A 21,734-nucleotide genomic window follows, 5' to 3' on the forward strand; every position below is an offset into this window, starting at 1 on the left:
AATTGAAAAGAACCTCTGTATTGGGTCAGGGAGCATTTTTGATTTTGCTTTGAACATAATTTGCATGATTTTAAAATAAAACAAATCATAAAATTTAATAACATGAGAATTTAGAAAAAGTGGATCCGTGTGAGCGTAGTAATCAGCCTTATTGATGATACGTATGAACATTTTCAAAATTTGAAAACATGTGACACCAGTTGAAATATCAGTTGAGCGACTGGAGCTGCTTTTATCAGAGAAGCCAGAACAGGAGGAAACACAAGCTGCAGCAGAGGAAAAGGGAACGGGAGACACGGATATCCTTGCTTCCAGGAGGGTATCCAGGAGTGTATCCTCCTTTGTGCTCAAGGAAACAGAATCCAACTGGAGAGGAATGAAACAGCTTTTGTTTTCTTTGAGCACTTAGTCTATTGTCGGCGGTGACACGTCTGGCTCCCCGATAAAACAAAACAATGAAATAAATAAAATTAGAAGCTGTTATTGTGGTTTCGGTTTTTTGTTGCTTGGGGTTTTCAGGGGCTCTCGTGCGTCGCTGACACAGCAGCTAGCAGATCGGGACTAAGGAGATGCTGGAAATAGACTGGAGAGCAGTCAGGGAATCTCTACATTGCCTGATGAGAATGATATTCCTGCTGTTCCCAGATCTTCTGTCCCACAGGAGGTCAGATGCAGTTCATCTGACTCAGAGTACTGCTGCAGTCTGTGTTTCTGGATCCAGTCAAATACAGCCCACAGACTGCAGTTAGACGGTTTTATAAGTAGAATTTGATCTTTGTAGTCAGGTGAAGAGCCAACAGAGGTGTCTTCAGTATTCACATTCATTACTCAGGTAGAAGTATAGATACTAGAGTTTAAAAATACTCCTGTAGAAGTTGAAGTATCAACTCAAGTTTTTTACTCAAGTAAAAGTATAAAAGTACTGGTTTCAAAACTACTTAAAGTATAAAAGTAAAAGTAATGTAAGGGGGAAAAAGCCATTAAGGACAAAAGCCATTGAAAATGAATGGATCTTAGTATAATGCAAATATATTAAAGAAGCATATATGTGTACTATTGAGCATTAACGTGTGTTTCAGAGAGCAGGAGATATGATGACTAGTTGCCTATAAGTATTGTAATGGTGCAAAAAGTCAGAGGCATGTTATCATTTATCCTAACCTTTATTGGAATGTACATCCAAGTTTAGTTGCAGGAATCTGAGGGAACGGATGTAAGAACAAAACTGGACAAGAACATCTGAAACAACCACAACCAAATTCACTCTATCCGGATGGAGCAATTTAACTGGATAGTTTTTTTTTAAAGGCCCAAATGAAATGAAATTAAATTAAATGAAAATGTAAGGAGTAAAAAGTACAGATAATTGCGTAAAAATGTAAGGAGTAAAAGTAAAAAGTCGTCTGAAAAATAATTACTCCAGTGAAGTATAGATAACCAAAATTTCTACTTCAAGCAGCACAATGTAACTTTTCCACCTTAATATAATATTTCCAGAGTGATTGTGATGGTACATCAACTTCCAACAGGTTTAATGACACCTCTGTCATGGACTGAGGGGTCTGTATCGCCTTCACTGGCACTATGTAACTTTGAGGAGCATGGTAGGAACCCTGCCACACTACTGGTAAAGCACTACCGCTTTATTCCAAAGGAACCGCCAAACTCAACAAAAGCTGAAAGTTACGTTGTGCTGCTTTAAGTAAGGTAACGAAGTATTTGTACTTAGTTACTTGACACCTCTGAGAGCCAAACACTAGTTACTGGAAAAGGTGGTGTTTATCGCTTTGAATCCAGGAACCAAGTTTTCTTGTTTTGGTGTGTGTGTGTGTGTGTGTGTGTGTGTGTGTGTGTGTGTGTGTGTGTGTGTGTGTGTGTGTGTGTGTGTGTGTGTGTGTGTGTGTGTGTGTGTGTGTGTGTGTGTGTGTGTGTGTGTGTTAACCCCCTTTCTAATCTCTGGTAATCCCAGGGGCCCAGGGGTTTAACAGGTTATAATATGCCCAGAGATCCAGCAGTGATTCACCATAAATGGATTTATTCCAGTTGGACTGACAGATGCTGGACGCTCTGATCAGGCCAATATCAGCACTGTGGTATTAAAATGGGCACAGTGTTTTAACCTCGCTGCGGATTAGTTTTAATCCTCTCTGGATTTTTGAGATGAGTGACGACAAAAAGGCAGAATCACATTGAGCTAATCATTTTTCATCACTTTGTTTGTTGTCCGTCAGGGAAGGTTTTTTTCCTTTTTTTTTCTCATTGAGATTCATTTCAGCGTTAGTTGATCCAGCTGTTGGTTAAGTCATAACTTGCTATTGGCGTTGTTTAGTAGTTGTGGTTGGTCCTGCTGAAGCAGAGATGCTCACACTTGAATGGTTCATGGGCATTTTATCTATGTCAGCCCTTATTTGCAGAATAAGGGGCAGTTAAAGCTTTTGAGGCGGACAAGATCTTCCTCTTAGGAAGTATCGGATACCTGTGTGTGTTTGCGCGCGTGTGTGCGCGCGCACGCCTCCCTGCCCGTTACCTCCATAGAAAATGCATCCAATCTTCCACATATCATGAACCTGTCACATGCCGGATCTAAACTTTTTCTCTTTTTCCTTTACAGAAATTATGAATGATGTAATCAAGAAGGTGAAGAAGAAGGGAGAATGGAAGGTGAGAGGTTTGACCTTTCAATAAAACCTGGCTCTAGGAAGGAGAAGGAACCGATATGAATCATGGAAACATTCATTATTCAATGATTAATGTATCTTTATCCAGACAAATCAACACTGAAGTGACTTGTTACAAGCTGGTTTCATGGGTTTGATGTACACGTACATGCACGGGTCAAAGAGCACGACATACTGGCATCAAACCTGTAAATCTTTTAAAATATTATCTGCTAAGGTTTAGCAAAGAACAACCTCCTGTGTTGGTTTTAGATCGAAATAATTGCAAAACATTCTTCACATCTTCTCTTGAAGCGGTAAATAAAAATAATTGGTAAATAAAAAGACGATAAGACAAAACAATGAATGTGTTCCAACTTTACAGGTCACGGTGTCGATATAAAGGAGACATATCATGAAAAAAGATAAGTGCAGGATGTAATGTGAGTTATAACCAGTGTCTTCCATCACCAGGCTCTGATCGTGGACCAGCTGAGTATGAGGATGTTGTCTTCCTGCTGCAAGATGACGGACATCATGACGGAGGGCATCACCAGTAAGAGATCACTACCTTTACACTCTCTGCCGCTTGACCGGGTGCATGTGTGACTCGTGTGTTTGTGTTTTCCTGCGTAGTCGTGGAGGACATCATGAAGCGACGAGAGCCTCTCCCGAGCCTGGAGGCCATTTACCTGATTACGCCCACAGAGAAGGTGAGGGTGTGGTGTTTTCATGCTCATGTACTATTGTTCTGATGTTACAGTCATCATTTTATGGAGCTGACAAACTCTGCATAGTTTTTTTAGGGCCCGAGCACTTACAGTGCAAAGGCCCTATTGTATCTGTAGGAATTGTTATTCTTTATTCTTCTGACGAAAGGAGGGCATTTTTGCCCCCCTAAACATGTCCAAAATGTCACCAAATTTTGCTTGCAAGGCAGGCCTGGTGATAAATTTGATATTTCATGGTTTGCATTAATGGGTGTGGCAAGATGGCTCAACAGCGCCCCCTAGAAAACTTTTCTCTGCAATAACTTTTGAATGGTTTGACATAAAGAGTCGTGGGTGGTGTCATCGGACTCGGTATTGAGTCCTTGACCATAATTGGTGAAAATTAGCCCCGCCCCTTCTTCTGATTGGTTGTCCCTATTGTCTGCCATAATTTTTGAATGGTTTGACATAGGAAGTCGTGGGTGGTGTCATTTCTGATATGCTTATGGGGGGCGGTGGCCGAGGGCCCGTTCATCGCTGCTTGCAGCTTTAATTTATACTTATATTCTTAGTTGTCCCTTAAAGCTCAATATCACACAATGCATTTGCTATAATTGTACATACTCAGTCACAAACACAACCACTCTCCCCTGACTCGTGCACTCGGACTCTGTCTCTCGTCAGTCTGTCCACACCCTCATCGGAGACTTCAAAGACCCTCATTCAGCCAAATACAAGGGGGCCCATGTTTTCTTCACTGACTGTGAGTAACTCAAAGACAAGAATGTGTAATGTACCTTTGTTTGTTTACCTCTTGTCATTTTTTCAAAACATATATACACATTTTAGGAAAATGACACTCACATAAGTGATCCTTACACACATGTAATGAATGAATGCATGCATGAAAAAGTTAATGAATGAATTAGAAATGCAAACTAGGTTAATAGTAAGGCATATGTGGCATAGTAACCTTCTGTCAGATTGTCAAACAAAGTCTGTGAAATGTCTCACTTCACTGTGACCTGTGACGGAAGCATGTATATGTGTACAGTATGTATATATATATATATATATATATATATATATATACACATACATACTGTACACAATCTGGAGGTGTGTAGAGCAGGTGTTGGCAGGGGTGAGTGCAGATTGACCGCCAGATGTAAATGAATTGTTGTGTCTGTTCCTCCAGCTTGCCCTGATCCTCTCTTCAATGAGCTGGTTAAGAGTCGCGCTTCCAAAACCATCAAGACTCTGACGGAGATCAACATCGCCTTCTTGCCCTACGAGTCCCAGGTGAACCTGCAGCCACACCTTCATTTCCTTCAACGATTGCACGACGCACATCTTTACTAGAAAAGTGCAAAATTATACACAAAATTCCCCAAAATGTGGAAAAACCTTCCTCTGCTCCCATCTGTATCATATAAACGTAAAATGTATTTTTCACAGCACTCCCAGAATAATAATAAGACATCTGGAGAGTCAGACTGCAGACCAAATGGTGTGTTCAGACAGAGCTGTTTCTGCCAGGACTTTACCAGAAGCTTACCGACGACCACCAACAGTGTGTCGCCTGGTTGAAGCTTAATAAAGGATATTCACTAATAAATGTACGGTCTAGAGGTAGTTAACAGTCTGTGAAGCCTCCTGTTCCATTTACACATTTTTACGGTGTGTTTTGGGTGCAATCAGGTACGTTCCAGGTGTACTAAGACTTCTCCTCTGATTTTAAAGCATGCACGGGTTATTTTTAGTGTCCAACAGTGGAACTGGAAAGGTCGAAAGCTTGAACGCCGGCAGCTGGAGATCAATGAACGCAGGTGGAAAGTGATGCTGAAACGGACACTGACAGGAACATTAGCAGGGAGGTGATTTGCTTTGATCCTGGGAAGGATGGAGAGCAGCAGAGAAACACAATAACGGTCCATGGTGGTGGCTTGGCACTTTGCTGCTGACTCACCAGTCGCTCTGCTTACTGCCAGACTGTTCCAGAAAGACTCTCATTTGTCACATTACGTTCTCTCTCTCCCTGCTTCCCTTCACTTTCTGTATTTGCAGAAATGCTGCCCCTCCCAGTCTGCTTTCTATCCCACGGTTTCTCCATCCCTGCTGCTGCACGTAGCCTGCACTCTTTCTATTCACCAAGCATCAGGCTTTTTATTCTCTGCTTTTATTTGTATTTATTGTGTCTCTTCCTCCATTCACTCCTCCCCCATAGCTCTCCTTCTGTTCATCCTTGACTCTCCCACTGTATGATGGTGCTGCATGGCCCACAATGCTTTGCTCCCCTCCCGTCAACGATGATTAATTCAGAGTCAGTGATTCTCTGCTGCAGGCAAGATGCTGCCTGATTCTCCCGCCCCCCTCAAGTGGATTGCTCTTACCCGATTGGACGAGGTGGGGTCCACACAGCAGGCTGTAGCCAATAGCTGCCAGTCCGATGTGGGGGCCTTCTGCAGTACGAATGTGTGGTCACGTGACTGTGGACAGATGGGGTGGGAGGAGTGAGTGGTACAGTGATGCGGGAGGAGAGGAGGAAAGTCGATGAGGACAGAGGATGGGAGACGAGGTGACACAGAATAAGGAGAGGAAACAGGAGGAACAAGGAAATGAAGGGGAGACAAGAGGAGGAAGGAGGGAAAGAGAAAAGCAGAAAGCAGTAAAAAAGAACATTAATGCTCAACGATAAGATTTATACGTATAAGTCTCTGTTTTGAGCCACAAATTCATCAACTTGTTAGAAAACTTAAGTTGAAACTGGGGGTTTTCTTCAGAAACAGGGCATGTTTTTCTTTTGATGCTAGGAAGAGGTTGGTTGCAGCCACTTTTATGTCTGTACTGGATTACGGTGACATTCTGCATGCATCTTCCTCCACTCGGATGGATGCATCTGCCTCCACTCGCTCGACACTGTTTATCATGGAGGTGCATTGAGATTTATTACGAATCTGAGAGCTCTCACTCACCATTGTACATTAATGCCCGGGTGGGTTGGTCGGCCTTGTCCACTCGCAGGCTCAACCACTGGTACATTTTCATCTATAAGGCTATACTTGGTCTGATTCCAATATATTTACAGTCATACATTGACCGTAAAGAATCAGGAGGCTACCATCTACGCTCTCAGGAGCGTCTGCTACTATCTGTCCCTAGAGTGCATACCAAGCTGGGAAAGAAGACCTTCAGGTCTGCTGCGCCTTCCTCCTGGAACCAGCTGCAAAACACCTCGACTCTCAGAGAGCTGGTCTCACTTAATGCTTCTAAATCGCTCCTGACAGATCTTGAGATGTCCAATTCTGCCTGCAGATGCTATGAGTAATGTCAACAGTGTTTTGTTTTGTTATGTGTCGTGTCATATGTCGGAATCATGTTACTGTGTTGCTGCCTGTCTTGGCCAGGACCCTCTTGTAAAAGAGATTTTTAATCTCAATGAGTTTTGTTTCCTGGTGAAATAAAGGTTAAATAAATAAAAAAAACAAGGGAATAAAACAAAGTCTCCGTGGGTTTGTACGCAGGTGTACTCTTTGGACAACCAAGACGCCTTCCACAGTTTCTACAGCCCCCACAAGACCCAGCTGAAGAACCCGGTGATGGAGCGGCTGGCTGAACAGCTGGCCACGCTCTGCGCCACCCTCAAAGAGTACCCCGCCGTAAGATACCGGGGGTGAGTTTACAAGTGGTGCCGCATGCAGACGGTTCTGGGTACAGACCAGTTTCCCAGCTCCACAAACCAGTGACTCAGCAACAACTCATATCTGAACAGCCTGATGAGCAGCTAGTTCCTCAAATACTCCCTTGTCTTCATTTTAACTCCCTCTACCTCACAAAGTATGAGGGTGCAGCAGCCTGGAAATCTTGACATTTTAATGACAATTACCGTATTTTCCGCTCTATAAGGCGCACATTCAATGAATTACATATTTAAAAACATTTTCCATATATAAGGCGCACCGCATTATAAGACGCACTAAATATATGGTAAAATACCGTACTATAGTGGCTGGGGTTGAGTTACGTATCTACCTGATGGAGCTGCGCTACAGGAAATGCTACAAAATCCTACAGCAAATGCAAAAAAAAAACAACAAGAACAAAAGTACCGTATGTCAAACTTTATTAACAAAATAAAAACCAGCTTTGCTCCGTCTCGTCAACGTCGCCATTATGTGAGTCAGCGTCGCTGCTGTTGTCTTGAACGTCTGTGACGATTCCTGACGTTTTTAGCGCCGTTACTTCGGCGACACCAACTACATTACCCACAATCCCCCTGACTACAGTAACAGAAATTACCGTAATGATCATATATAAGACGCACTGCCGGTTTTTGAGAAAATTAAAGGCTTTTAGGTGCGCCTTATAGTGCGGAAAATACGGTATACATTTATTGACAAATATTGACTTTTCTTGCATGTTTCAGTATGTTTATGTGTGTCTTCCTTCCATCTTCTGACATTTCTCTACCTTTTTTCTGTCCCTCTGCCTCTCAGAGAGTACAAGGACAACGCCACCCTGGCCCAGCTGGTTCAAGACAAACTGGATGCCTACAAGGCAGACGACCCCACGATGGGAGAGGTGAGTTTGCGCGTCGTGTCTCACTTCTCACCTTTTCTCAAGTTTGAAATGACAAATCTAATTTTAGTTTTTTAGTGTGCAGTACCTCAAAATGATTGATGCAGTTTATAGTTTAAAACATGAAGAAAAAGTATAGTGATTATGCCTGAAGTCTACAACGGCAAGTTTGAGCCTCACCAGAAGATTTGTGGGGCAGAGACTGAAACGTGATGATAGTCTTAGTTACGGTTTTACAAATAGAGTGAGATGATGCTGAAGCGTGTTTGCTTGAGTCATCTGATAATGTCAGATTGATAATGTATACTATTCCTCGTACGCGGACTGTTTTTGGGGAAAAGTGCCATAAAAGCATTTGCACCCTCGTCCTGGTATAAATTACAGAGTCATCTTAAATTGGATCATCTCCCAAGTTTGCTAGATTTTAAAGCTAGGATCAAGGTCTATCTGACTACTGAATGCACATGTTCTTTTATCGAACATTGAGTGATTATACTGTAGTGATGTGATTGCCAAACTGTTTTAGCTGTTTTTATGTCTGTTTTGTTGATGTTGTTCAATGTTGTTCAATGTGTAACTGATGTGGACCTATTGTGCTGCCTTCTTGGCCAGGACCCCCTTGCAAAAGAGATTTTAATCTCAATGGGATTATTCCTGGTTAAATAAAGGTTAAATAAAAAAATTTAAAAAATCTGTGTGCGTCCCCCGTGCCGTAGGGTCCAGATAAGGCCCGTTCCCAGCTCATCATCCTGGACAGAGCCTTTGACCCCGTCTCACCTGTACTTCATGAGCTCACCTTCCAGGCCATGGGCTACGACCTGCTGCCCATCGAAAACGACGTCTACACGTACGGACAGCAGCAAACACACTTTTACTTGAGCGCCAGTTATCAACATTTCTAAGAACTTTATTATTTCACCTGCAGTCACAACGTTTAAACTCAAATTGTTATATATTCCTCACCAGATATGAGACCAGCGGCATCGGAGACTCTCGTACAAAAGACGTGCTCCTGCACGAGGACGATGACCTGTGGGTGAGCCTGAGACACAAACACATAGCTGAAGTTTCCCAGTGAGTATTGTTTCTTTTCTTTGCGTTGTACTTTAACTCTGGCTTACATTACCGCTGTTAAACCTTTGCTGTGGCTTTATCATCAGGGAGGTGACGCGCCAGCTGAAGGACTTTTCTGCCAGCAAGAGGATGAACACTGGAGAGAAGGTAAAGAGAGACTTGTGAGAGGAGACGGGGCTTTTATAACATCAAAGTTTCTCTACACAGTAGGGCTGGGCAATATATATCGAGATTTTAATATATATCGATATATTTTCAAACGCGATATGGTACGAGACAATATCATTTATATCGATTTAAAATGTATTTATTTTTCTCTTTTTTTTAATGATTTTGATATAGCTTATTTTGTGTCAAATTGACTTGAATGTTTTATTTGAGATTTGCACAAATGTTTTGTTATTTGCACAACTGTCAACTTCAGTGGAAAAGTCTGCCTGTTACTGTCTACATTGTATTCATTGCACAGTGTACTGTATCTTAATTTAATTGTTATGCAGGAAAGGGATATTTGTTTTATTTTATTCAAGAAGCATTTTTATTCTATATATGCAGGCAGTTTATTTTTATTTCATTTGTTTTATTCATTTTGATATTGTGCAGACCTCTGTTAATAAAGGAACCTGTGTGACATTTGGCACGAGGCTTTGTATTAAAACTGACTGTTTTTTTAAGGGTTTGCCTCAGAAAAAAATGAAGCTAACAGAGATGCTAACAGAGATGCTATGCTATAATGCTTTGGGGGAAACCCCAATTATGGCACAGAAAAAATATCGAGATATATATCGAGTATCGCCATTCAGCTAGAAAATATCGAGATACGACTTTTGGTCCATATCGCCCAGCCCTACTACACAGTATAAATTATTAGATCATATTATATGATTGACTGAAAAGTAGAAAATGCAATCACTTAGCCTATCCATAACTTTATCTATTCTTTGTTCTATTTTTTGTTTGGCAAATGAATTGCTCTCTAAAAATGAGTACAGGAAGTTGGAAAGGGTCTGGCATTACGTAAGTGATAAATGTTCTGATTTAGAGTGGCTCTGAAAGGCCTGCTAGACCCACGGCAGTATTTCACAAGCAGTCACATTCTGTTGGAATACCGTCAGATACTTTATATTTGATGTGCTGACTTGAGAGCTGCATCTATGAACCTTTAGTAAACTAGTCTTTTTGATCTTATTTAAAGGTTTTACGCCTCACAACACTATTACAAACAACAGACATCCAGGCTTACGCTTCCAAATCTAATGGAGTTAAATTCAGTTTCTGCAATACAGTAATCCCTCGTTTTTCGCGAGGTTTACGTTCCAAAAAGAGCCCGTGATAGGTCAAATCCGGGAAGTAGTAACCTTTATTTTTTTTACAATTATTATACAAGGCTTCAAATTGCAGAGATCAGCACCGCCCCACCGCGACGAGTAATTGGATTTGAATGGGAGAATCACAGAACGTTTTGTCGACATTATGGGTTTTGGAGAAAACTTGCAAACTTAAATTTGGCAAGCTGTTTTACGTAAATGTACATGTACAGGACATATTAAACCACAACGTTATTGACACCCAGGAAGTGAAGAAGTGGGGAGACTGTTTAGCCAATCAGAATGCAGAACACAATGCACATTAAAATCCGTGAAGCAGCGAGACCGTGAAGGGTGAACCGCGTTATAGCGAGGGATTACTGTATAGCTTTCATGGTCTTACACAGACGGTTAACTCATTGCATTTCTCTGAGGGAATTATTGTAAACTTTGACATTTACTTGTGTTTCAACAGACCACGATGAGAGATCTGTCCCAGATGCTGAAGAAGATGCCTCAGTACCAGAAGGAGCTCAGCAAGGTGCGCGTGCAGACGAAGGCGTGCGTTTCTCCTGTGTTCCTGATCAGTAAACTGATTCTGCGTGTTTGGTCTGTTTCTCTTTTCAGTACTCCACTCACCTGCAGCTGGCTGAGGACTGCATGAAGCATTACCAGGGAACAGTGGATAAGCTGTGCCGCGTGGAGCAGGTGAGAGCTGACAGGAGAGGAGAGGGAACAGGGTAACCGGAGGAGAAAAGACGCAGAAAACAATCTGAGAGGAAAATTAAAATGAAAGGAGAAGCCTCATAGTTTAACTGATGTCTTTCATGCAGCACTGCTTCTAATGACATTAATAACCTCTGAAAATTTCAGTAATTAAACATCAGAATCAGAATCATCTTTATTGGCCAGGTTCGAACATTGTCCAACAAGGAATTTGACTCCGGTAATTTCGCTCTTTGGTGATAAAATAAAATAAACAATAAAACAAATGTGGAATTTCTATGATACAGAATAAACAGTATAAACTTTTAAGGTGCAGCAGTTTGAGGTAGAGAGAGAAAAGAAAAGAAAAAGAAAAGAAAAAGGGACAGTTTTGAATAAAAATAAACATAACCTATTTACAATTTTACAGGGCAATTATACAAAAAAATACAAAAAGATGATACAAATTATACAAAGAAATACACAGTGAGGGGTGCAGCTGAGTGAGGCAGACATGGTTGTCAAGGAAGGTGCTAGATGATTTTTGCACATGATTGGTTACTCTGAGACTATTTGTTGGAGTTCATCAGAGCAACCGCTTGGGGGAAGAAACATGAAATTAAAGATAAAGAGCAAAGATGTAGAGCAGTTTTTCATGAACGCCTGATTGGGAGACTTTTCTGTGTTGTAGGATTTGGCGATGGGCACAGACGCTGAGGGAGAGAAGATCAAAGACCCCATGAGGGCCATCGTGCCCATCCTGCTGGATGCCAATGTCACCACCTACGACAAGATCCGCATCATCCTGCTCTACATCTTCCTCAAGAACGGTGAGGACAGCTGCGGGTGGTGACCTGACATCAACCCTGGACTTTTTGTATTAAACTCAATTTGTGTTATTGCTGCTGCAGCATCTCCCTCCTCGTGTATTCCTGCTTCATGTCTGATATAATGTTTAAATACCAGACAAGAGGGAATGGTTACAGTTACACCAAACACACTCTTCAGACTAATGTCAGGTCGAAATTATGTCTCACAGGATAAAATAAAAATAAAAAAACAAAGCCATGATAACTAGATAACTTTTCAGTTCAGGTTGGAATAAACTGATTATCAAATATACAGAAAATGTGGCTGTTTGAATCTAAACCGAGGGAGCTTTAATAAAACTCTTGGCCCTAAACCCAGAGCAGCTGAACTTATTAAATGTAAACACGACAGTCGCTCCTTTACAGTTATAGAATATAACTGGCGTGTGTGTGTGTGTGTGTGTGTGTGTGTGTGTGTGTGTGTGTGTGTGTGTGTGTGTGTGTGTGTGTGTGTGTGTGTGTGTGTGTGTGTGTGTGTGTGTGTGTGTGTGTGTGTGTGTGTGTGTGTGTGTGTGTGTGTGTGTGTGTGTGTGTGTGTGTGTGTGTGGCGTTTCAGGCATCACGGAGGAGAATCTGAACAAGTTGATCCAGCACGCCCAGATTCCTCCTGAGGACAGTGAGATCATCACCAACATGGCTAACCTGGGTGTCCCCATTGTCACAGATGTAAGACCTTATGTTTCACGTTTCTTCATTCCTCAGTCTTTCAATGGTGGTTTCCATTAAGCTCCCATCAGATGTTGTTCTTTCTCTTCATTTGTGATGGTCGCTAACTCATCTTATCCGCCACAGACTTTTGCTGTTAAAGGTTAAATACGGATTCAAAATGATTGGCTAAGTGTTACTAACATTTTGACAGCTCTGCTGACCTTGCTAGGACATTGAATGTTTAACCTGTTTATGGATTCATTCTCATTATCTGAGACTTTAAGACACGGCAGCCAGTAAGAAACATGAATTCGTATTCTCCTAAATATTCCAGCGTACCATGCTGTTTCTGCTTGTTTTTTTTGTTTTTTTTTAATATCTTTTTATTTCACAATCATTTTCACAATTCACATTTTCACATTCACGATTTCTATTCTACCCACATTCCTACCCTCTCCATAATTACCCTAGGGAAAAAAAAAACAAACAAAAAAAAAATACATTAAGGGAGAACAAAATTAAATAAATATTAAAAAATAAATAAATAAATAAAAAAAATATATAATGGCAGCAACAGCGATATCAAACTATATATATATCCATACATACATACAAACATACATACATATAAGGCACAAGTTCGAAAATAGAGATACTCATTGGTCCCCTTTGGAAAATTCTCCAGTTTTGAAAATAATGGAAACCAAAATTCTTGAAAAATATGACCACGGTTGTATTTTTCCAAAGTAAATTTTTCCAATGGTAAAAAAACTGAAATTTGATCAAAAACAAACTTGAAAGTTGGAGGGGAGTCATCTTTCCAAAGTAAAAGTATGCATTTCTTAGCGAAGTATGTGATCATAATTAATATCCTGCTTTTTTTCCGGTCTAACTGAAGATCCAGTGTGTCATTTAATAAATACAAATTGGAGCTTAACTCAAAATTAATTTCTAATACTGATTGTGTGAAGGAATGAATTGATTTCCAGAAACGTATTAAAAGATCACATTCCCAAATCCATCGATTCTTTTACATCTTGGACATTTTGAAGAGATATCCTTTGAAATTTTGTGCATTTCTGTTTCTGCTTGTTGAAGTCCAGCGCGACGCAATGAAGCTCTTTTGACCCGTTTGATGGTTTCTGAACTTAGCTTCTGTTCACCCCTCCATCTCTTCTGTGCCTCATCAGTCCACCCTTCGCAGAGGAAAGAAGTTGGACAGGAAGGAGCGTGTGAGCGAGCAGACGTATCAGCTGTCCCGTTGGACACCACTGGTCAAGGACATCATGGAGGTTTGCTTTCTCGGCCTTGTCTGTGCAGGTTTCCATGCGTCATTTAACAACAGAGAGGGCTTTTTATACCAAAACTCTCACTTCTGCAGCCATGTAGGAGATTGTAATACTTTTACCACTCAAGCAAAGATAAAGTGGGATGATTTCCCTTTGAGTGAATATATATACCCACAGCCACTTAAGCTGAATATCACTTCTCCCATCTTGGTTGTCATGAACTATATATAGCCCCTTATTTGTGCAAAGCTGATTCCCTGGTGAAGCTCCACACATGGTTGCTAGGAGATGTGACACAACTGTGAGGCTCCTCTCCGAGTGTGCTTGTGTCGATGTGAGCGTGCACGTACGATGCAGACAAAGACTTATCGTCTCGTTCTCCTGCAGGATGCAATTGATGATAAGCTGGACACCAAGCACTACCCCTACATCTCCACCCGTTCCTCTGCTTCTTTCAGCACCACTGCAGTCAGGTACATACACACACACACACACACACACACACACACACACACACACACACACACACACACACACACACACACACACACACACACACACACACACACACACACACACACACACACACACACACACACACACACAGTGTTTTCTTTTTATTTATTTTCTTTTTTTAGTTGTATTGAATTACTATTAATTACTATTAAAAGTAGATGAGTGTGATAGATCAATATGTGAGTAAGATGGGCGTTACTTGGGACTAACGGGCGCAAGAGCTGAAGCAGAACATGAGCATATAAGTACATGGATATCAACATAAATGTTCATGTTTCCCCTTTTTATTTGATTTAATCACTTTTTTAAAGTGGAATGAAGCTAAATATAAATTAAATTAGTGTTTGTTTTCTTCTTCTGAAGAGTTTCTTAGGAAAACATTCATTCATTTGGCATTATTTCTCCCACTTGTCCAGTTGTAGTTTTTGTTCAAGATTATGTGCTGTATGAAGACTACAAGGACACTTTTGCTGGCTAGCGCACGTGTTGGAGGCCAATACAGTCAACCTCAGACAAACAACAACATATAGCTTTCTTCACTATGCAACTTATTATTTAAAAATGATTTAGGCCCAAAAGATGGTTTTGGTAATACAGAGTATCTGATTCCATAATATTAAAGATCATCAGCCCTTGATGAGCTCACCATTAATCATCAGGTTTGCAGAACGCCATCATTTTCTGCTTTTGAGCATTTACATGAGATAATGCAATGCCAAGAAAGAAGGACATAAGCAGTGGTCTTGGAGAAGCAAACAGTGCAAGGAAAAACCCCTTTAGGAGGGAAGAAACCTTGAGCAGGACCAGGCTCATAAGGGGGGACCCTCCTGCCGAAGGCCAGACTGGTGGGTCAGGGACGGCAACAGCACAGCAGGCAGGTGGAAGCAGCAACGGGATGACCAGGGGTGGGGACCGCAGGCCAGCACGCAGCTCCCGAAGTTCCGGCCCAATCAGCAAGTCCCAGTTTGGGGTGCAGGGTCAGGGAAAGACTTGTGCTCCGTAATGCAAGCTACAAGCCACCCACGACCACCTGCAGGTTCCGGTGTCCGGCAAAGGATGCTGCAACATGGACAAAAGAGAGAAAAGGGAGGAGAAGGGGAGGCCAGCACAAGAAACTACAGGAGCGACTCTGACACACTAAAGTTTACACTACCTAGAGATTTACCAACACCAGCTAGAGGTTTACTAAACACTAACTATAGGCTTTACTAAACAGAAATGTTTTAAGTTTAGTTTTAAAGGTGGAGGTGGTGTCAGCCTCCTTAACCCAGATTGGAAGTCGGTTCCATAGTAGTGGTGCCTGATAGCAGAACGCCCGCCCTCCAAATCTACATTTAGATACTCTAGGAACTACCAGTAAACCTGCACTCTGAGAACGGAGAGCTCTGACAGGAACATAAGGCACTATCAGGTCTTGCAAATAATGCGGAGCTAAGCCGTTTTGGGCTTTATACGCAAGTAATAGAATTTTAAACTGGATTCTGAATTTTACGGGTAACCAATGGAGCGACGCTAACACTGGAGAGACGTGGTCTCTCCTGCTAATTCCTGTCAGTACTCGTGCTGCTGCATTTTGGATCAGCTGGAACCTATTCAGCAAATTACTTGGACATCCTGCTAACAACACATTACAGTAATCTAGTCTAGAAGATACAAACGCATGAACTAGTTTTTCTGCATCACTCTGCGAGAGGATTTTCCTAATCTTTGCAATATTACGGAGATGGAAAAAGGCTATTTTACAAACCTGATTGACATATGGTTTAAACGACAAATCCTGATCGAAAATAACACCAAGGTTTCTCACAGTTGCACTGGAAGCCATCGCAACACCATCTAATCCCTTCCTAAGATGCTCTGGACCAAGAATGATAACCTCTGTTTTATCTGAATTTAGAAGCAGGAAATTTCTGGACATCCAGTCCTTGATGTCCCTAAGACATGCCTGAAGTTTAACTAACGGTTCTGTTTCATCCGGCTTCATAGACAAGTAGAGCTGCGTATCATCAGCATAACAATGAAAGTGTATGCCGTGATTCTGGATTATACTTCCCAATGGCTGCATGTATAAACTGAACAAGATTGGCCCTAGCACTGAACCCTGCGGAACACCATAACAGACCCTTGACTGTTCTGAAGAAACCTCATGTACATGAACAAACTGGAACCTGTCAGATAGATATGATTTAAACCAACGTAGAGCTGTCCCTTTAATCCCAACAACATGCTCTAACCTGTGCAGTAAAATGCCATGATCTATAGTGTCAAAAGCAGCACTGAGGTCCAGTAGAACCAGTATGGACACTAATCCCTTATCTGAGGCCATAAGGAGGTCATTCGTGACTCGAACCAGTGCTGTCTCTGTGCTATGATGCATTCTGAACTGGAGCCTATTCAGCTGATCCAAAATGCAGCAGCACGAGTATTCTATTCAGTATTACTATTCAGAGTAATTCCATAAATGTATTTAAAAAAACAAACATTTACATTTCCCCCTGAAGCCAAGGTGTGGCGGCTGCCATACCTTGGCTTACCCACTTGACGCCCCTGAATCAAGACAGAACTAGCAATTTTCCTAGGAGTTGACGTCCCAGAAAAGTGACCATGCAATTCTCAGAGAAGTGCTACAGCTCAGACTCTACAGGCCTCTATGAGCATATTAAATGTTAGTACATTTAACAGTAAATGAGAGTACCATAAGAAAAAGGTTACAAAGGTTAAGGAAAGGTTACGAGCATTTCAGGATAAATGTTTCATTACCGTGTAGAGGTGATGATTTGGAGAACCTGGGCACCTTGCAGTCACTGACTTTGGCCCACATTCCTCTGCAAGGATGTGAGGAACCAATAAAGTCATACGGGATGATACATTACATTTTTAGTGGATCTACAAGCTATGAATCATGGAGGGCACTTAGTTTTATCTGCATGATTTTCTTTCTTTATAGCTTCTTTTTAATAAACCTTTTCACACGGCTGTTAGATGTGCGACTGAGCTGTACTGTTAATTCTCTCCCCTATGGCAGTGCTCGATACGGCCACTGGCACAAGAACAAAACACCTGGCGAGTACCGCACCGGGCCACGAGTCATGGTCTTCGTCATCGGCGGTGTGTCCTTCAGCGAGATGCGCTGCGCCTATGAAGTCACGCAGGCCAACGGGAAGTGGGAAGCCATCATTGGTGAGTAGTGCAGCGTCGGGGGCTTCTGAGTGTAGGCATTCAGAAGAGAGGAAGGCTCGTTGAACAGGCTGCGGAAACAGATACTCTAAGACTCAACCACTTTAGCGCTAAGGACAGAACGGCAATGTCACCGAGCAGACGTGCCCTTGAGAAGTGCTGTGTGCTTATTCAGGGGTCACTTCTTTCAAAACAGAGGAAAGGAAGAGGAAAGATAGAAGGAAGGCAGAAATGTTTTTACACATAAACAAAGATGAACCTTTGTCATGATGGATTGAACCTTATTTAATAGAAATAATCAGATTTTTTTCCTTGCAAAGGATGAAGTGAAACCCCATGTCAGCGTACAACCTAAGTATCTGGGTTATTATGACCTTAGATTTAATCAGCTGAGCTAAAGCTTCGTGAAATTGTTCACAATTTTTGAAACTCAATATTAATGAAAAATAAATGAGCATGAACCTTTTGAGAGCATCATAAATCCTGCAACACACACCACATTTTGTCAGCAGTTTTAAAACATTTTACTGTGTTTAAGATAGATATCACAACCTACCGAACACGTGCACTGTGTTTTGTTGAAAATAGTCCCCATGTTACAGTCCTCTATACTATTTATTTGACGTGTTAAAGCTTTGCCATCCAGTCTTTGTTATAGATGAACTGTCTTGTTGATTTTTGTTGTGCTTTGCTTCAGTCGCTGTCTTTCAAACAACTGTTGTCTTTAAATTTGCAGCCTCGCTATGACTTCTTCTGTGTCTGTGCGTCTTAAATGTGTTTTTTTGTGTGTGTCTGTGCAGCATGGCGAGTGTGTGTGTTTTTTTTTTTTTTGTGAGCTGTCAGTGCGCGACTGTGTCTCTGTGGGCCAATTGCTCTGTCGGTTAGCATGTGGCTAACTTAGCTGTGCTTTAACATTTCTGAGTCTTTCTGAACTGGACAATTTCAAGTTCAACCCCGGCACGGTTTGCAATCACGCGACAATCACAGATTCGGCTCATTTGTAGCCAAACTGCTTGGTACCCAGGTCTGCTATGATTTCCGATTCAGTAAATTTCAAATTCAAATACACCAAAAACATTTGATTTTTTTTTTTTTTTTTTTAATACAGGCGATTGAAATTAAGATAGGCTTCAGGTCAAACCCTCAGCATTAGCGAATGTGAAACTGTCTCTATGAGGCCATGACTTAACATTGCACAGCCATTAAAACCTGCATGGAAGTGGGGAAGGTTGCAGTTAAAAAGAAGAAAAGTCGGTACGTTTACATGCACTAACAGAAAGTCAAATTGTTGCCTTAAGCTGACCGATATAACATTTAACATTTAAAAGCCATGTCTACACCTTGGCCGGGCTGTAGTCGAACTGAACTGAAGCTCTTGAGACCGAGCTGTTAGTGCCAGATAATGCGTCCTGATTCGAGTTATTCCGGCATGTATACGCAACCCACGCTTAGTCGAGCTAGTGACTGCCCCGGGACTCTCCCTTCCAGAAGTGATGACACAGCGAAAGCCAGAATATCAACAAAGTAGGAGAAGAAGAAGACGAACAACAAAGAACTAACCGGAAGAACGCCAACGCAAAAGTGTGTGTGGTGCCAGCTAGCATCGCAGATCGAACGCACTTCACTCAATAATCAATTGTCTTCTCACGCATGTATACTTGGATTTCTGGGAACATCCAGTTTAATCCTTAGCTAGATTGTTGCTAATAGCAAATGTAACCGCACTGAGTGAGTCTCCTTTGAGCACCTTTGAACGGGGTCTTTTATGTAAAAAACAAATGTTCGTAATAATGCATACATTTGTAACGTTATGTAATCTTACCTGATCCAATCTGATTTACGTCCTTTTACCTGATCATATCTAATCAGGTAAAATTACAAAGAGTCACAAATGTATGCATCAATTCTCAATCATTTTTTTTTTGAGAAATTAAGTTGTACAACTTAATTGCAATAATGACCGAATGACCTAAAGAGCATACTAATTCTTATTTTAAAGATAAAGTAGCTTGTTGCGTTGTTAATTCATATAACTAAACTCTGGGATTGCCCAGACTGGAACAAAGTTTAGCTAACAGGTGCTGCCTTTGATCCTAGCCAATGATCGGCTAACAAGATATTAGCCAATTAACATTTGTGACTTAGGCCACGTTTACACATAGCCAGGTATTTACAAAAACGGATATTTCCCCCTCTACGTTTTGAGAAATATCCTCGTTTACACGAACCCGCATAAATACGCTGTTAAGGTGCTATGAGCATCCAAACCTACAGGGGGCAGTGTAACGAGAAGCGTAAAGTCATGCTAGCCAATCGGAATCCAGGAAAAAAACGTCAACAAATGACACGTGTGAAGCCTGAATAATATGGTTCCGCGTTAAATCAACGGCGTAGCCTACGTACGGTGCGCGTCGCTGCGCACCCTACGCTGTAGGCTCTGCGTTGGTGTAACATGGAACCATAAATCAGCCTTGACTGCCAGTTACTTCCAAGACGGAACGAGAGTCTTTCGTTTGCAGTGACAGAGAAGTGGAGTTTCTTTAAGTGTGACTTTAGAATATAAAACAGGTCAAATACAAGCGAAATATTGACGGTGGCCAAACAAATTGTAAACACAGGTCGCACAAATGATGCTGGTGACATTTCTGTCTCATAATGTGACGTTCTGAAGGCTAAATCTCCGTTTCCCTCCGTTTACAAACAAACGTGAAAACGTTTTTGAAAATCTCCACTTTGGCCAGAGTTTTCAGAAATTATCGTTTTTGGTGACTTTGAGCTCCGTTTTCGTGTAAACGAATGGCCAAAACGCATGAAAACGACACCGTTTTTGCTCTGTGTAAATGGGCCCTTATAGCCTCAAGCTCATTTGCAGTTGCAGGAGCAACAACAGCTGGCTTCAATGCCCGAACCACCTTCCAGGTTGAGGAACTGGACCGCTATGACCGTGACCCTGGGTCCTGGCGGAGGAGCAGCTAGTGGAGCGTCCTGGCTAAGGATCCCGGTTGCCGAGGGCCGTAGGACAGTTCAGTTGGAGCTCCAGCAGTCCTGAGTTGTTTTCACATGCTGTTACATTAGCCTCTGAAAGGAGGCTGCATGGATGGACTTGATCAGCGTGAATGTAAGGGAACAATAGTTAGCACCATAGGCCAGCACAAGCTAAACTAGCCTGTGGTGACTGTTAGGGGTGACTGTGGTAATTGTTTGTGAAAAGTGGGGGTTCTGCTCATCATCCCCGACGTAGAATGTAATTGTGGTGATGATAGTGAATGAGTGGGTGACTTTGGACTTGGCACAGGTTGAACTTCAGCCCTCAGTTCAGACAATGACAGTGCAATTGGCCGTGTGTGTCTGCTCTGTGCAAAAGGTTACTTGTTTTTGATCCCTTTTGTTTTAGGAGAGAGTGGGGGTAGGGGCGTGGCGTGTGCTGTGAGACGAGTGGTGAAGCCACCTCTGTTCCTCCACAGGTTCCACCCACATGCTCACCCCCACCAAATTCTTATCGGACCTGCAGCACCCCGACTTCCGAGAGTCCACTAGGGTGTCCTTTGAGGACGCAGACCCCTCAGCCGAGTGAGGCAGAGACAGATTGGGAGGGAGGGAGAGAGAAATCACACAGAAAAGTAAAGGCAGCTGCACAAAGAAGCCCTTTCTGAATCTTCACAGAGCAAGGGCTTCCTCCTGGTTCCTTCCTCTTCTTTGAACAACAGTACTGTTTTATGTAACTCCACCCTCCTCCTTCTCCCTGTGTCCCACAGAGATGGACAGCCCCAACCCTATCTCACTGCATGGACTGCTGCACCAGGCTCCATTCTCTAAATCTAATCTGAAGCAACCAAATTTTCACTGGTGTGATGCAACAAAATTTCAAGTTTAGAGCCATGAAATCCACTTTACTTGCATTGTTTAACATTCAGCCAGACGATTCGGTAGAAATCTCTAGACAAACCTGTTGACCTATGTCCAAGATATCTGTGCCTCCTGGCAGCCATGCTTGGGGAGGTCGTGGTGCCATCCCTGATGCCTCCTGCATTATCTCCGCTGGGTGGATTAAATCACACCTTGATGGCCACCCTAAGGCCCTTTGAAACTGGCTCATACTCACTCCAGATTTAATCTACCCCAACATCTTTATTCCTTTTTACTACTGATTATTTTTGCCACGTTACTAAGATGATCACTTTGATTTGTAAGCAGTTTCTCTCAG

At 42.0% G+C, this 21,734-nt stretch overlaps 1 protein-coding gene across 2 annotated transcripts in view; it reads left to right on the forward strand.

Moving 5' to 3' along the window:
* The window catches only part of stxbp1a (syntaxin binding protein 1a), a 42,650-nt gene that overhangs the window by 13,099 nt on the left and 7,817 nt on the right, over nt 1-21,734 (forward strand). Inside the window, exons 2-19 of one of the 2 annotated variants that reach the window (XM_061734477.1) lie at nt 2,612-2,661; nt 3,132-3,213; nt 3,294-3,370; nt 4,052-4,130; nt 4,566-4,669; nt 6,892-7,040; nt 7,864-7,948; nt 8,662-8,792; nt 8,912-9,019; nt 9,106-9,166; nt 10,802-10,867; nt 10,954-11,034; nt 11,723-11,861; nt 12,457-12,566; nt 13,739-13,840; nt 14,225-14,310; nt 17,379-17,533; nt 20,995-21,150. In XM_061734477.1, coding sequence (XP_061590461.1) covers nt 2,612-2,661; nt 3,132-3,213; nt 3,294-3,370; nt 4,052-4,130; nt 4,566-4,669; nt 6,892-7,040; nt 7,864-7,948; nt 8,662-8,792; nt 8,912-9,019; nt 9,106-9,166; nt 10,802-10,867; nt 10,954-11,034; nt 11,723-11,861; nt 12,457-12,566; nt 13,739-13,840; nt 14,225-14,310; nt 17,379-17,533; nt 20,995-21,104 — 1,775 coding nt within the window. In that variant the 3' untranslated portion in view covers nt 21,105-21,150. The remainder of the gene's footprint in view (nt 1-2,611; nt 2,662-3,131; nt 3,214-3,293; nt 3,371-4,051; nt 4,131-4,565; nt 4,670-6,891; nt 7,041-7,863; nt 7,949-8,661; nt 8,793-8,911; nt 9,020-9,105; nt 9,167-10,801; nt 10,868-10,953; nt 11,035-11,722; nt 11,862-12,456; nt 12,567-13,738; nt 13,841-14,224; nt 14,311-17,378; nt 17,534-20,994; nt 21,151-21,734) is intronic. The other variant, XM_061734478.1, reaches the window with a different exon arrangement.

The sequence above is a fragment of the Cololabis saira genome, chromosome 11 (assembly GCF_033807715.1).
Source record: "Cololabis saira isolate AMF1-May2022 chromosome 11, fColSai1.1, whole genome shotgun sequence".
Taxonomy (NCBI): Eukaryota; Metazoa; Chordata; class Actinopteri; order Beloniformes; family Belonidae; genus Cololabis; species Cololabis saira.